A 16,902-nucleotide genomic window follows, 5' to 3' on the forward strand; every position below is an offset into this window, starting at 1 on the left:
GGGCTCCTCAGTTTAGGAAGGACATTGAGACGCTTGAGCGCTTCCAGAGGAGGGCAACAAAGCTGGTGAGGGGCTTGGAACACAAGCCCTCTCTGAGGAACGGCTGAGGGAGCTGGGAGTGTTCAGCCTGGAGAAAAGGAGCCTCAGAGGAGACCTTATCACTTCCTACAATTTCCTGAAGGGTAGTTGTAGTCAGGTGGGAGTTGGTCTGTTTCTCCAGACAGCAACTGACAGAACGAGAAGTCTGAGTCTTAAGTTGCGTCAAGGGAAATATAGGTTAGATATTATGAAAAAGTTTTTCACGGAAAGAGTGATAAAGTACTGGAATGGTCTGCCCGGGGAGGTGGTAGAGTCACCAGCCCTGGATGTGTTTAAAAAAAGACTAGGTGTGGCACTCGGTGCCATGGTTTAGTTGAGGTGTCAGGAAACAGGTTGGACTTTATGGTCTTGAAGGTCTCTTCCAACCTTGTGATTCTTGTGATAACATTAATTGGTGATTTAGATCCTTACAGTGAGATACTCCCATCCTGACAGAGGAAGGGGGGAAGTGAGGGAAGGGGTAGGAGAGGTTGCCCATCATGTGTCCTTTGCTGCTTGGAGTGATGCTCTTGGTTGAGTTGTGTTGGAGAGGGGAAGCAATCAGATATGCAAACAGAAATGCTCTTCATTTTTCTAGAGGTGAAATCATTCATTCCAACTGGTTGGCCTCAGTGAGGCCTGGTGTAGGGAAGGTGAGGGCTTCCCAATCCCACAGGTGTCTGCATACTATTCAGACCCCACAGCCTGGCAGACTGGCTGCAGGGTGTGCCATTCTGATTATTGGCTTGTCTTCTCACTGAGTATCTCTTCAGGAGGTGGGGTGCTCTCTTTTCCTCCAGCACCTGCTGGGACAGTGGGACTCCCAAACTCAGAGAAAAAACTGTCAGTCTGGTAGTATGAGTGGCTCAAAAGCTGCTAGCTCATGAGGCTTCATTAGAAGAGAAAGAACCAGAAGCAAGCTGCAGATGTGGCTGGCAGGGCTTTCCAAGTGTCAGGCTTGTGAGCTTGCCAGGGCCTGTAAACTCCTTCCTTCCCTTCTGGGGCAGTAACAGTTGCCTGGTCTGTTCTGTGTGCAATGCTGCTGCCTTTGTGGACATGAAAATATCAGCCTTAGAGAAGAAGATTCCATCCATCTTACAAAGCAGAGTGTAGTTCTGGCTGCAGCTTACCCTGGCAGCCTCACAGTCTCTTCTACTCTTCTTGTAAAGAGACAGTAATGCTATTAAGGCAGCCTAATTTGTTGACAGCTTTTGTATTTGATACAGCAGCAGCCAGGAAAGAAAAACATATTACTGTAATCTCTCTTATGAGAGTGGGGAGGTTCATCTTCAAAACCAGGATTTTCATTGCCAGGTATAGTCAATGAGGCAAATTAAAGATGTATCCCAAATTTGGGAGATAGTGTCTCCCTTGAGTCATATTCTCCATTTCAGGCCTGTCAAACAAAGTCTGAAATGTTTGGACTCTTAAGAAGCTATTTGTGTGAGTGCTTGTTCTTCCCGCTGCTGAGTTTTAGGCTTCTGTCTTGGAATCTAGTTTGGGCTTTTTAGGAAAAAATTAATGAGTTGCCCTTGCTTGAGCAGAACAGTTTTGAGCATGTCTGTGCAATTGATTGGCTTTAACCGCTGCCAGCTGAGAGTGTGGGCTTTCAGAGAAGTTTGGCACAAAAGCAGCTTCTGGTGGCTTGGAGGCAGTCCTAGACTACCACTTCTCTCTGGATAGACCCACCTCTGCCCTCTATCTGGATTGAAGGGTTTGTAAACTCTTCTGGGGCAACCTTTTTCATCTTGCTACCTGAAAAGCCAGAGCTGAGGGCTTCATGGGAGAGCTGCAGAACCTAGGACTGTATTTTAAGGTCAGTAGTTAACATATCGTAGTAGACAACTATATGGACCAACTGGGTGTTACAGAGCAGATGGCAGCTTCCCTATTCCTGTGGCTGTGTAGGATCTGTTAGCAGCAGAAGCTCTAATGGCAGGTGCTGCTCAGAGTGCCATGAGAAGCTATTACACATGCAGACCCCATCTTACCCTGTTGTGGGGCTGCTGCTCTGACAACATCCGCCCTTCTGGGAAACTCTATGCTTTGTCTAAAGGTGACCCTGCCGTCCCCTGCATCCTGTTTCTTCTTCCTGTAAATAACCGTCTGGAGTTTGGCTTTCATTTATTCATCTCCATGTCTCATTATGTTCTTGTGTTTGTCTCTCTTCTCTTTCCATCTTCTCACTTTTTGTGCTCTCACACTGTCTTGATGCTGAAATGTGATATGCTCCAGCTGCCCTTGCCTTCAAACTGAAAGCATATATAATGGGGGTTAGGTTGTATCCTTGGCATGTTCACCTCACTCTGCCTTTATGTATATTGTGTGAGACCCTCCATCCCAACTAACTTCCCTTGTCCACATGCCAGAATGCCCTCTCTAAGCCTGTGCTGCCTTGCAAGGTTTCTACTGGAGCTCCTGAGGACTGGGGAAGGGTTTATAGCGCTGGCTGGGAAGGCTGGAGCCCCAGAGCATGTGACAGCTGCCATGGGGTGCTGGTCTGTCCCAGCGGCAGCCCTGTGGCACTAACACCGCCTTTGTCTCCTTTGTGCCCGTTTTTGCCCCTGCAGGCCCAGGTAACAACGCGTCGGGGCAGTCCCGGGCCATGATCGCGGCTGCCGCCCGGCGCAGGGACTCCAGCCACAATGAGCTCTACTACGAGGAGGCCGACCACGAGCGCCGTGTGAAGAAACGCCGGGCAAGGTAAAGCCACCCTGTCCCGGGTGCTGCTGTGAGGCTTGACCACGCGGGGCTTGCTGATCCTGGAGGGTGCCCCCAACCCACCATGAAGGGCTGGCTGTAAATCTGGCACAGGGAGGAAGCTTATGAAACCCAGGTGTATAAGGGATGGTGACAGCTTGCAACTTATTTATCCGAATTATTATCCGAAGAACGTGCATGCAGCTGAACTCATGTATATGAGGCCGATAAGCTAATGCAGTGTCATTGATTAGGGAACAGTCCGGTGCTTGACAAGTCTGTAGTTACTTGGTAGGAAATCCAGTTATTTTCTCCCATACCCAGGCTTGTCAGCTGAAGTAATCCAGAGACAGGATCAGTGGAGTGCTTGGTGTTGCCCATTCATGGGTGAGGAGAATATTTGTGTTTGCAGGCTAGTCAAAGGGACAGTTTGACTGGCTTTCAGTGAATTGAAGAGGAAAGGCTTGACCACCAGCAGTTACATTGTATTTTCGAACATACATATGTCTTCTGCCAGTCATGCTTAGGCTGCAGAGGATGCTTTGTTGAGGTGACCCAAGACAGTGCCTCTGTTCGCTCAGGAGCCCCATTGCAGTCTGTAGTTAGCATACCTAACAGTTTGAGGCAAGTTGCTTATGGGCAGGCTTCCCTGAACTGAGCTGTATTTGGAAGGAAGCTGGCTTGTTTTGAGTTTTCTTTGTCAGTTTGTTTCATTGGGAAAGTGCTGGCACTATGTCCCCTCCTTGCCTGCTTCAGTCTGGTCTGTGTCTATGGCCTCTTTTAGGTCCTTTTCCAGCCTCGGAACAGCAAGCCTTAGACTTGCTGTTCTGTGAAGTGTAGCATCCAAACTTGGGCACATCTCCCATGCTTGCCGAGTTTGGTTAGAGCAACTGCTTTGTCAGAGGGAAACCGCCAGTCTCTATATAAGGCCAGATGTTTCAGGCCAGGAGTTTAAAAACACCTTCCCCATGTCAAATTAGACAAAATGGGCAAGGATCAGGACTTCTTGAACTGTTCCTCATGTGCATTCTGAATGCAGTATGCTATACCTCTGCTTGTGGTGAGGTAGCGGCCCCTGGCTTTAAGATGCATTGGATATTGAGATCATAGTGGACAGTCATTGGTGACTTGAGAGGAAATTAAGTATAAAACAAGTCTTGTCTGAAGGGGCTGAAGAGTTCTGTTGGGTGGCTCTTCCATTATTGTTTTTTCATCACTAGCTGCAGTACAGCCCCTCACTTCCAAATTAGCCCAGTTCTAAACAATGAGTGTCATAAGACATCTGTTCCCCTTTTATGGTGTGGTCTTGGTGTTTGCTCACCTGTGCCAACACAGGAATGCTTTGCAGAGGATGCCTTTAGCTACAGCGTTAGGAGTAAAGATGGAGGAGTTCTTTCACCCTTGCTGTTCAGTGGAGTGAGGTGCAGGGCAGTCACTGGGCAGCACAAGCTCTGCACCCAGCTGGTGGAAATGGAAGCAGACACCAGCTTGTGAGCACTGAGTGGGAGCAGGCTGTGTCCTGGGTCACACTGGGGTGTGGTCAGCCTCCCCCTTCGTGCTTGCCCGGCCTGTGCTTCATGCTGCAGTCCTGTGTGCTGGGACCACTGTACTCAGACACTTAAATACAAGGGCAGCTGCGTTTTGTTTGAGTCATGTAGCTGATGTTTATGCTGTGCTGGCAGCACAGGTGCAGTGCTCAGGGCTTTAGTCTTAATCCTGGTTTATGGCCCTCAGTTGCTGGATGGCTTGGGCAAGGAAGGAAAAGCTGCTGTCTGCCTCTCAGACTGTCAATAGAGAAGGTTTTGTGTAAACTGGTGGCAGGCAGTGACTTGATAGCAGATGGGAATAGGAGGCTTGTAAATCCTGACTCCCAGGCTCTGCCTTAACCACAGACCCATTCTACTTCTTGTTATGACTCTTGCTGTCCTAATTTTTTTGCTGCAGGCTCGTAGTTGCGGTAGAAGAGGCTTTCACTCACATCAAACGCCTCCAGGCAGAGGAACAGCAGAAATCTCCAGGAGAGATGATGGACCCCCGAGAGGCAGCCCAGGCCATCTTCCCCTCCATGGCAAGAGCTCTGCAGAAGTACCTTCGCACCACGTGCCAGCAGCAGTACCACAGCATGGAGAGCATCTTGCAACACTTGTCCTTCTGCATCACCAACAACATGACACCAAAGGTAATGAATGCCTTCTCTAACGCTGCTGCAGGAGGGAGGGAGAAGGGGATGGCACATCTGTGTGCACAAGCAGAACAGAAGGTTGTCAAGGGAGGTGAGTGAAGGGTTTCATAGTTGCTTCCTGTGAATTGTCCAGTGTGGTGTAGGTTGCATCAAGTCTTGAAGGGAAGTAATATTTCCTCCGCAGTATCTTCTGTCTCTTTTTATCTGAAAGTGCCTCTGAGGTATGTGTTCTTGAATCCAATTCCAAAAGGCAATGCTTAATAAATATTTGAAAGAGTGGCTTTGAGTCACAGGAAGTTTCCCATCTGGCTTGTGGTAGCAGGATGATGCAGGTAGCAACCTGCAAAGGTCTTCTTTGGTTTTCTGGCCCTCTGCCTTGCTGCATTTTGGATTGTTAATTATTGTCTAAATCTCTGTCTCTCTGACAGTGTTTCTAATTCATGAGCTGCTTGATCAAGCATAGTTTGCTGCTTCATGCCCAGACTGTGACTGTTGACTTGCAGACACAGGGAGGGACTGAATGATAAGGGAAACGGGTCACACAATTCCCCTCCCACTCTCTACCTTCCCTTCTAAGAACACCCCACGGTCCTAGGGAAGGGTTATTCTTGGGCGTTCACCCAGGACTTACTGCAGCAAGAGCAGAAATGCTGTCAAGAGATGGGGCTTAGCACCCTCTCATTCTGAGCCACTTAGGACTTTGCCCACATATGGAAGGGGATTTCTGCTGCCATTAATATTGCGGGGGGACTTTAAAATACAAATAAGGTCAAATGGCATTTTGCGTTCTATTTTCAGTTTTTCACTCTCTGAAAACATGGAGGCAACTGTTTACTACCTTAGCTTGGCCTGAAGGAGAGAGCCAGCTATCCTGTCTGACTGTCTGGGACTGTACTTTTGGGATGGGTTGTGGGGCTGGTAGGGGAGAAATGACCTCTGCTCTACTGAGCTGCTGCCAGATGGCTGTGCTGATGCAGAAGTCAGGGCTATAACTTTGGAAACTTGCTGGGATGGACTGAAAGAGGATCTCCTGATGTTTGTGTCCTGGTTCTGAAAAGCTAAGAGGGACTAGGGAGAAAGATGTCTTTTGAAGTGTGAAAGCTGAAACAATTTGCAGCTTGGCAAGCCCATGCTTGCGGAGCTGTATTTGGGGATGGGAAGAGAGCAGGTCGAGTTATGGGGCTGGTGCTAACGTGTGTCCCGCTCTTGGCAGGCATTCCTGGAGCGTTACCTCAGCCCAGGCCCAACCCTCCAGTATGACAGGGATCGCTGGTTCTCCAAGCAGTGGACACTGGTCAGCGAGGAAGCAGTCACAAGCGGGTTACAAGACGGCGTTGTGTTTGTCCTCAAGTGCTTGGACTTCAGCCTTGTTGTTAATGTGAAAAAAATCCCCTTTATCAAACTCTCAGAAGAGTTCATAGACCCTAAATCTCATAAATTCGTCCTCCGCTTACAGTCAGAGACTTCAGTCTAAGGGATTTTGGGGGTGGGTTGTTGGGAGATTTTATTTTATTTTTTTTCAATATTATGCTTTTGGGTTTAATTTCCCCAATGCTGACTGAAACTGGCAGATGATGGACCAGTAATATTTGACCATCTGCACTTTATTTGGAAACAGGAGGGGGGAGTAAGGATATCTTATGTAGAAAGAAGCATCTTAAGAGGCAACAGGGTGACTTGGCTCAGTTAGCTCAGCCTTGGAGACAGAACAGATTTTTTTCTTTGCCCCTCTTTCCAGGCATCCTGTAAATCTCACGCTCTTTTTCTCTGCACAGCTGTGGTGTCAGAGTTGTTGTTGGAGCGCTGCCTTACACCACGCACGCCTGCACTCTTGTGTCTCTGCTTTTGCCACCTGTGGTTGCTCCTGAGGGCTCATTGCTCACCTGTTCCTCACAGAAACCTCCTGGCACAGGGTGCTACAGTCCCTGCTCACTTGGGGAGGAGGGAATGTCAAATGGTGGGGGTGTGAGGGGACTTTTTATACTTTCGCCGCCTTCTCCTCCTCTCCATGTGCCTCTTGTGTCTGTGCCGGACCTATGGGCACAATGGGATGGTTTCACCCTCTGTGAAATTGCTTGTCTTGAACTGGATCAGCGCATTTGCAGCTCTTCAATTTTTTATTTTTCCTTAATCAGTGCTTGTTAGTGATGTTGTTCTGCATGTCACAGCTCCTTGTTATCTCTCCCCTGCTTCTCTCTGTCCTGCTTGTCAGCATCTTTCTCAGGCACGCCCAAGGCTTCCTGTTTCTGTCTCCTCTGTCTGGCTTTCTGAATGTGTTTCTCCGGGCACTGCCACTTCCTTTTGTACCTGCAAGGGCTGCGTATTTGCACAGGGACAGGATCAGTAAGTAGCTGGCTCCTCCTAAAATAAATCACAGACCCCTCCCTACGTTTGACAGCCTCTTTGAGGGGAAGGAGGTGCAGGCAGGAATGTGCCCCCCCTCTAGCCAGCTTCAAGTTCATCTGGAGAAAAAGGCAAAAACAATTCCCTCCTTCAGGAGAGGAGCCAGGGGAAAGGCTGACCTCTGCCCCATTCACTTGCTTTGGAGAACTGTTGTGCTCTGGAAACACTGCAGTGAGTCCTTCCCCACCGTACACCTTCAGCTGTAGCTAAGAAATATCAAACGATGCCTGAATGTTGAAAATCTGCCTGCCTTTCTTAGCCTTGCTGTACTGTGGGAGTTTCTACTCAGCAGTGTGATCTGCTTCTGAGAGATGCAGTTTTGTTTGTGAGGCTGCCTTTGCCCACCAGTGTAGCTTTTATGTGTGAATTCAGTCACCTGAGTTTGGAAGGTTTGTTTTTTAACTGTGAGCCTAAATCAGTGTCTGAAGTCTTATTGCCAGTACACAGCACAGAGTGACCGGGGCTGGCATCGACCTGAAGGTCCCTTGAGATTCATGTAAATGTAAATGATCAATTCATTCTGCTCAGTCTTTTGCCATGTAAATATTCCTTATCGGGCAGGACCTGCCCTCCCCTCTATATGGATGTCTTAACGAAGAAGGCCCTAGTTCCAACAGTGTGTAAGTCAGTGCCTTTCATTGCCAACCTTCACAGTCTTTGAGGAGGGCTGTGACAGCCCCTCCTGTCCGTTTTGGCCTTTCCCAGCCCTTCCCACGGCAGGCTTGGGCTGGCTGGTGCCCACCACAAGCTGGTGGGAGGGAGCAGCTACCTTAAACAGGAATACTGGGGATAGGGCAGGAGGGTCCGTCCTCTTCCAGCTTCAGTAGCAGTGGAGATGCATGTCCAGCAGCATGTGTGGATAGTCCTCTCAGGATCAAGCGAGCACCCTGGGGAGTGAGGGTCCAGAGTGATGATTCCCCATCCAAGTGACACCTGCAGTTTCCTGTGCCTTTCTTACAAGCATGTGGTAGTCTCCTGGTTCCTTTTTAGTCCATGTAATGTGCCAGACATGGTTGTAAAGAAACTGGTTGGCATGGCACAGGATGGGATTATGCCCTTTGCTCTCAAAGGATGGGAAGTAGGTACTGTTTTCTAAGCTCAGTGTTTGGGTTTTTTGGCAGATAAGGTTTTCTGGTAGTCTGTGTGGGGACCCCGTTATTGACTGTGGCCTTTGCAGTGTTTTACTTTGAAAAAATAGATTGGTTTATTCCTTTAAAAGAAAAAAAAAAGAAGGAGAACATATAGTATCTTACACTCGGCTCTTCTGAATATACCTACATATGGCTTTTATGATGTGCATAACCAGCAGGGTGGGAGAGACTGGGAGTAGCTTGGGAGACTGTGGAGCACTTAATACCTCTGTTGAGACTACTGCCTGTGGCTGAGTTGGCTCATTTCTGTGAAGCCAGAACAAGAACCACCTTGCCAGGGGCTTGGGTGTGCCATGTATGTGAGCGCACCTTGCCACAGGCACATCTGCAAAACTTTTTTACTTTCCCAGGATTTCCTTCCCCTTTCCTTTTCCCTACCCCATGAGGAGGGGTTGTCTGACAGTATCTGCTCAGGAAATTAGTGTCTTAATTTTGTTAAGTCCTTTAACACATGGAGAAACAGACGGAAGCAGCATGTGCTCAGTCTGGGTCTGCTTCTTCATCTTTGTGCTGTGGTTCAACACAGCCTTTTCTGCCTGCTGCCAAAAAGGACACTGTCAACAGGGGCCAACTCCTACATTAAATGCTCTTCCCTATATCAGCAGCATGAGTGCTTTGCCTGATGAAATCTGAAGGAGAGGACTCTCTCAAATGGTTTGTTTAGAGATGCAGCCTGCTGAGAGGTGAGGACAGACTGAAAGGAGAATCATGATTCCTGGATATTCCCTTTTCTTATATTTTTAGTGACATTTTTCAGTGTCTCTCTTGCTTCCCTTCTCCATGCAGGAGACCACTGTCTTACCTACCTCACTGGAGTGTTGTGAGGCTAAACTCAACTTGCTTTTAAGTTCTTTGAGATCCACACTTGGATCTGTGGCATCTGTAGGAATTCAAACTGTATAAAAAATACTGATCGGTGAGTGCAGACTGGTTTGTTTAATTCTGTTTACAGCCAGCTAATGAGTAAGAATGGAGTCATAGGGAATAAAGCTCTGATCCAATTACTGTAGCCCTTACTTCTGCCAAGCATGCCAAGAGCTGAGCATAAATACAACTTGTAGGGTTTGCTAGCCAAGTGCAAGCTCTTCCTCCGAATGTCTCTCCTATCCTGCACTGTCTGCTTGCACATATTTTCCTTCCTCTCTCCCAGTCTGGATGTTTGTACCTGGTTTGGAATTGTGGGGGGTTTATTAGAATTCAAGGGTTTTTTTAAGACAACCCTGTTGGTGATGGACTGGTCAGTGTCCCCTTCGAAGATGATCCTTGTTGCACTGGACATCCTTCACTAGAGGCTGAACCATTTGATAGGGTGCTGTGCTGCCCAGCCAGGAGTGGTGGTGCCCCACTTGTCTCTTCTATATTGGCATGTTTCCTGTAACTCAGCTATGCTGCTACTTTAAAGGCTTTGGGTTTTTTGCTCTCAGATTTGTTACAGCCTAAATCCAAAGCCATCCTGAAATCTTGCAAAACCAGATGCAGCTGAGACTTTCAGGTGCTCTAGAGCAGATGGAAATGGCTGTGGGTTTTCATGAAGGCTGGCTTTCTCTTTCCTGGCTATAAATTGAAAGATTTTAACTTCTTGCAGCTTCCAGGAGTGTAGGGGCAGATACTACTCTTAACAATTTGCCAGTCCTGTAACTGGGCATGGGCAGGTGGTGTTGTCACATCTGTTGACCTGTCACTGCCGTGTGGCTTCATCCATGGGTGCAGATTCTGTGAGGCTGCTCTGGGTCTCAATGTCCTTTTCCACACCTGGAAGTGAGCAGGCAGCACTCTTGGAAGTGTAAACATTGTAGCACTCTCCTCCATAGCGTATCTGCAGGGCTGGGAGGTGCTGAGGCTGTACTTGGAGGCTTGGAGGCAGTGCACAGTAAGGCTCAAGTTTGGAGATCTGAACAAATCCCAACCCTATGAAGCCTCCAAACCTTTTCCTTTGGGATGGGGTTCTCTGTGCAACACCTTTGGAATCCGCTGATGCTGAGTACAGCCAAAAGCTATGGGGGAGGAATATCTGGAGCTGGTCCTGCCCCACAGAAGTAGCTTTGAAAGGTCTTGTTTGATATGTGCTCACTTCCAACACTTGCTGCTGAAGAAACTGAAAAGATCTATAACTTGCTAAACATGGAAACCTATTCAAGCCAATTTCATCTTGCTCACCAAAACTTGTAATTCCACCCTTTTGAAAGGATAAACAAAAGTCTTGGAGTCTTTTGCAACAGTGCTGTAGTCTGGTCCCAAGCTGGCTCCTCACTTGGGCTCTGCTGCCCAGCCGTGTGAGAGCTTCTCATGAGATGTGTGTGCAGGTGTTTTCTCATTCAGCTTGTGTGTGTCTGTGTGCTTTTCTCCCTCTAGTGTGCACGTTATACGTGTTTAAAGCCTCGAGCCAGACTTGGTGGCTCAGTGTTTCAGCTGTCCTTAAGAAGGAGGTGCTCTTGGAATTGAGCTGGTTTTAGAAAGGAAAAAAGGAAGCCCCTCCAATTTTTTTGAACGGGGGATGGCTTTGGGCCATGACGTCTCCTACAGGAGTGTGCATCCTCCTGCGTTCAGGCTGCTGCTTCCCATGATGATGACCAAAAGCTGCCGTTTCTGACAGCTGTGAGTGGTGCAGGTCAGGTGCTTTGGGTTGGTCCTGAGTAGGGTCCCTCCCGTGCCAGCAGTACAGCTGGCGTTACCCGCCCATCTGCATCCCTCCAACAGACTGCATTTTTTATCCCTGGTGCACACGGAGCCCCGTGGGCAGCAGGCAGCCAGCCCTGCCCTGGGTGTGCTCTGCCCGGGAAGGGAGGGGGATCCTTCCTTCCCTTTGGCCGCTTCCCAGGCACCTCTCACCAGTGCTAACAATGCTTGCGGGTATCTCTTGTGTGCACAGTGGGGAGATGCTGTGGCCACTACCTGAACAGGCATAACTGTGAAGGAATCTTACACTCTTTAGTGCCTGTTTCTTTGATTCAGCATTATTGTGTCTTGAGGAGGGGGGTGGGAGCAAAATGCCCTTCCCCCACCCTCCTTTATCACTGTGTAATAATTTTTCTACAAACACTGTATAGTAAGAAGGGTTTTGCCTAGGTTTTCTAATTAATAGACACTAACCAGGATTTCTTTTTTTTTTCTCTTCTTTGCACATGTGACTTTAACTGCAGTGAGTGGTACATGGTCTTTCTGTCTTTTCTACTTGTGAACTTACGTAAGCAAATTCCTAGTGTCTGTGACATTAATGCACTTGGGTTTAGCCTTGTAAATTGTTCTGTTCCAAGCCGGGTTCTCTTAAGTTATAGCTGGATGGGGTTTTGTTGTTTTTTAAACTGAAACATAAAACCGTTTTACACTTTGCATATTTTGTACAGTAAAATTCTGGAAATAAACTGAAACCAGATTCGATTGTCCCTCTCCTTTCTCTTATCCTTTCAGATGAAAAAGCTCTTCTGGTCTTCAAGCATTCCTTAGCTGTGGGCAGGAGGGGCCCTACAAACATGTGGTTTAGCTTTTCTGAGGTTGTCTTTTTGTTGTCCTTATTCTAGGCTTTTCTGCTCTGCCCTGCCACAGTAAAATGCAAACTCGTTTACCACTTCTGAAGGTAAATGACTGCTTTGAACACCTGAAATCTCAAACGATGGGGAACAAATGCAGCTGGGGATGTTGGGGTGTGGGGGATGGACATGACTGGAGTGGGAACAGGTTTTTCTGCCTAGTATGTTCTCGTAGTTTGCACACAAATTATGAAATGCAGGATTCACTGCCGAGTTCCTTATTTGGCTCTGGTGGGGAGGAGGAGTGGTGAGGGGCAGAAAAGCCAGTGCTCCTTGTTTTTGTGGATGCAAGCCTGTGCTCTGCTAAAAAAAGGTGCAGGGATCTCACCTCAACAGCATCTCTGGGTGTGGCTTTCCCCACTATCAGTTTCCATCTCCAGCACAAGAGCTCAGAAAGATCAAGCAGCTGTGCCCAAGGAAACATGGGAGCAGCTTTTTTGTCTAGATATTCTTTGGTGCCCACTTTTCAGGCAAGCACAGCCCAGCAGATCTCCTTGGTGGCTTCAGCTGCTGGAAAAATCCATAGGATGGTGCTCTTGAGTGAAAAAGAGTGCAGCAGTTGTGAAGATAAGCATCACAGACATAAATGCCTGTGGAGAGAAGCAGCCACATGGGTAAAGCTCTGCTTGTGGAGAGACAGATTTGGGCTAGAGAGAGCTGAACTAAGGCCTGGGAGGAAGCAGGAAGGGTGGGATGGGGGTGTGCTCTGTTCTGCCTTCTCCCTCCCTTGATCTCTGCTTTTGATCTGTCCCTCTCATCCTGCTGGTGCTTTGGCAGTGCCCAGCCCTGCACTGTTTGCAGGTCAGCTCCCAGAGATGGCCAGGGAAAGGAAAGAGCACTGCTGCTGCCCTGCAGAGCCTGAAAGGGGTGCAGCCATTGCTGGTCCCCTCCTGCCCATTAGAGGAAGACATGACTTGTTGGACTGGAGGTGTGGAGGGAAAGGCTCTGTGGGAGTCGGCCGCAGGTGTGTCATGGGAAGGTGTAAGCAGCAGGAATTTGTCATAAACAAGATCCTGGGCTTGTCAGCCTCATTCCAGGCTCTTAGCCTTGAGAGCTGTGTCTTTACATGTGAGTTCAGCACATTCTATTTAATTTCTGGGATAGTGCTGATACCAAATCAACACCTGACTGCTGCCAATTGTGGCACTTTCTGTCCTGCTGTGGGCTGTGGAAGCTGATGGAAGGAACAGGCTTTGCTAGAGGGACTAGTTTCTTTGTCTTTCATGCAGAGCTCACATATCTGAATCATAAAGGGCTGTGGTATGTAGTTCAGCAGAAATTAGAGCTGAGGGAGCTGATCTGGTTTGGTCAAGTCTTTTCACTGAAGTTGCACAGACTTTTGTCTGTGTGATGGAGCCTCAGGTGCAATGTTGGGTTATGTATTACCAGACCCAAACCTCTGACCGAAAGGGGATGGAGGTTTGTACTAGAATAAACCAACCACTTGGAGGGACCTGGCATCCTGAACTAGAGGTAATCACCGTTTGCCTGAAAGACATACTGCACTTGAGGAGGAGACGCTTTTCCTGCAATGCCCTTCTGATCATATAAGCATAAGACACTGGCTGCCCTCAGACAGCATAGCACCAGCCACTGCTGTGAGTATTTGGTGGCTGAGCTGTGGCTTGATTCATATGAAGATTGATTAGCTCTGGTAGGTGATGGGACTAGGCCTCAAGCTGTGGACACAGAAAACATCAGCTGTAAGGAATGAAATAGGAACATGTGGAGCAAAGGGGCCATATGTATAACAAATGCTATAAGAAAGGGGTTTGTCACCTTCAGCAGCTGATGAATTCTGAAGGCTCCAGAGCCTTGATTGAAGCACTAGCACCACCTCACCATGTGACATTGTTAGTTAAATTAATGGTTCAGTGAGACATCTGGCTGTGGAGGTCGATGGGGCTTCAAACCCAAACATCTGGTGCAGTGAACTGGCTCTGCTGTCTCAGCTGCAGGTCTCGACTCCTGGGAAGTACAAGAGGGGTTGAACTCAAGGGCTTCCAGGGGGTCTTGGAGATCGGGACAGGTGAGTTAGGTGCAAGGGAAGGGGTTCTCTCAGCAGGACATAGTGTCTCACAACAGTGTCCAGGAAAGGAAAGTGAATTGGGAGTTGGCCAAGCAGAGTTCTTTGATTTGTCTTTCAACAGCGCTCCTGAGTTTATGTTGGTTTGGGAAGGGGATGGGTTTAGGTTACAGTCCTTTCCTGTCCTGACAGATAATCCACTGGGGCAAGGGCATCTGTTCCCTTTTCATGTGTGCATCCATGGACTGCTGGGTCAGGAGGTGCTGAGAGAAAAGAGAGCATTGAGCATATTGTGTCTGCAGAAGTAAGGGATGGTATAGTGGGGTGATGGCATAAGTATAAATCATTAGCTGTGGACAAGATTATCTGAGTTGCTTTGAAAAGCTGTAACAAGTTTTACAGCCCTGCTGTGAGCTTGTGTGCTTTATATTGACATGATGCTAGGGGAGTACGTCAAACGGGAAGAAGGCTGTTTTCCTGTTTGTCCCCATCTCCCATGTCCCTCTTCATAATGACATTGTAAAAGGTTGTGGGTTGTTTGGGTTTTTCCCCCCCACCTACTGCTCACATTGTAGTCTGTGTTCAGGTTGACACTGCGAAACTGCCAGCCTACTCCAAAGCCCTGAGCTGATCCTCCTTTCCTCCAAAATCTGGGGACCTGAATGAAGATGTCTGTACAGGACTTGGGGTTTGCTCTGGTTCCAGCTCAGTTAATGTGAACAACCTGGGGACCCCAGGAGCCCTCCCACCGTGGCCCTGCTACTTGGCCTCCCGAAGCCCTCCCGAGTGGGTGCTGCCAGTGGGAGAAGGAGAGCAGGTGTTTGCTGCAGAGACCACAGCCAGGATAGAGGAGACAATCAGTCTTTGGGCTCTATATGGGCAGCACTCAGTACAACTTAAAGAGGATGGAGGAAGAAAATTTTTACCTTGTGGATGTGCATTTGAGATAGCTCAATGCATCCACCTTGCTTACGTATCAAAATATGGACAAACAGCAAAGCCTGAAGAGAGATAGTAACTAACACAAGGCAACATGAAGTCAGTGGAAGAGACCTTAGAGATTAGGGAGTGGGTTCCCCTCCAGCATCCTTAGGAACATGAAGGCACAGAGATTTAAAAACACTGAGACACCGCAAATTGCTCTAGGCATGAAGCTACTCTGTAAATTGAAACATTTTAAGTCTCTTCCAAAGGCAAAAATCAGGCTTACAAATGCTTAATCATCTAGTCTTGGTTGTCTTTTTTCTTTTTTTTTTCATTTGTAGCACAAATCAAAAGTGGACACGTGGGGAGAAGAGAGATGTGTTTGACAAAACACATTTGATTCAGCATCTTTGAAAGTTTTAAGAGACATTCAGAATGTTATGGCTCTTTGGACCTCTCTTCAGCACAAGTCAGATACTGTGGGCTTGCTTTGGAAGAGGGAAGAAGGAGCTGATTATATCTGGGCCACAGACATGAAACAGATCTTTTAACTTCTATTTTGTAAAAGCTCATTCTTGGGTACTCATATACCAGATCCTACAGTTGATTATAATTTTGCTTTGTAAGTGGTTGTGAGAAACTGGTTTAGTAATTCAGTAACTAGACTGTGGGAAGCTGTGCAAATTCATTCAGCAACTTCATTTTGTGGGGACTAAAACGTTCCTTAAACATTTACCTACTTTTGTTGTTCAATAATCTCTCTGTCACTAGCAAGAGCAGGACTTTCTTTGAATGTTGAATTGAATTTTAAAGCAAAAATCAAAATCTGATACCAGGCAAATTCCAGTACTGCTCTCTGGTCAAACATCACGTTATTTTTGAACTGTGTTACTGAAGGAGGAATCTCAGTATTCAAGCTGGGCTTTCTCCAAATCCAAAAGCACATGAGGTTGCCCATGGCTATTTAAGTGATTTACCACCCACGACCAAGGGAGGGCTCAGTCAGGACAGCCACTGGTAGTCTCTGGCAGGGAGGTGGCTCTCTGGCTGCTGTTGAATGTGGGATACCCTCTCCAGCAAACTCAGCTCCTTCAACCCTCAAGACTTATTTCTTCTGTGTGAAGCCATGACACTTGTCTTCTGCTCAGATGATGTGGTAGTGTGATTGCTGCTGGCACTGGGTGTTACTGGTCTCTTCCCACAGTGGTTCCTCATCTAGATTTTTGGGACAGTGAGAAAAGAGGTCCGCCAAAAAATTCTGCTGCTTCTGCCCAGGCTGGTGAAATGGCTTTTCCTTGAGTATGTCCCACCTGTCCCCCTCAAAATAAGAGCCAGTGACAGCCTTGTCTGGACATCTGTCTCCTCAGAAAGGAAATGTTGTCCCTCCTCATGTTCACAGCTGTGGGGATCCAGCTCAGGCAGTTCGTGGCAGTGATGTGAGGGAGGCTGCTGTCTCCCTGGGCTGGGGAAGGAGCAGTAGGGCCCGGGAAGGACTCTATCCTTCAGTGACCCTCAGTACCATATGCTGTGGGGGTGGGTTGAGAAGAAGAGGAAGATGGACTATATAGAAATGGAGAGAGAAAATAAATTCAGTAAGCCAGTGCGGGTCAGAAAGTAGTAAGTCAAGAGGCATGAAAATAAGGTGAAAAAGCTGTTTTCTTGTTTTCCATAGCATTAAGGACAATGCTCTTTGAGTGCTTTGCTGATCCCCTTTATCGCAGGGGCTTGGCAAGAGGAAAGCGCAAGGGGGGAGTGAGGTCTTTGCTTCCATCCCAAAGGCACTTTGTAATCTGATTTCTGAAATGGGTCTTCAAGCTGCAAGGAAGCTCTCTAGCTTTTTTTTTCCCCTATAAATAGCTTAGCACCTTTTAAACCTGGCAGAGTGTTCTGGGAGCTGGGCCAAGACTCTGC

General features: G+C 47.8%; 1 protein-coding gene across 1 annotated transcript in view; it reads left to right on the forward strand.

Moving 5' to 3' along the window:
- VANGL1 (VANGL planar cell polarity protein 1) overlaps positions 1-11,892 on the forward strand; it is a 50,715-nt gene extending 38,823 nt beyond the window's left edge. The window contains exons 6-8 of the mRNA XM_014890291.2: positions 2,649-2,781; positions 4,723-4,957; positions 6,174-11,892. Coding sequence (XP_014745777.1) covers positions 2,649-2,781; positions 4,723-4,957; positions 6,174-6,434 — 629 coding nt within the window. The 3' untranslated portion in view covers positions 6,435-11,892. The remainder of the gene's footprint in view (positions 1-2,648; positions 2,782-4,722; positions 4,958-6,173) is intronic.
- The last annotated feature ends 5,010 nt before the right edge of the window (positions 11,893-16,902 follow it).

Source organism: Sturnus vulgaris, chromosome 2 (genome assembly GCF_052056855.1).
Source record: "Sturnus vulgaris isolate bStuVul1 chromosome 2, bStuVul1.hap1, whole genome shotgun sequence".
Classification (NCBI taxonomy): domain Eukaryota; kingdom Metazoa; phylum Chordata; class Aves; order Passeriformes; family Sturnidae; genus Sturnus; species Sturnus vulgaris.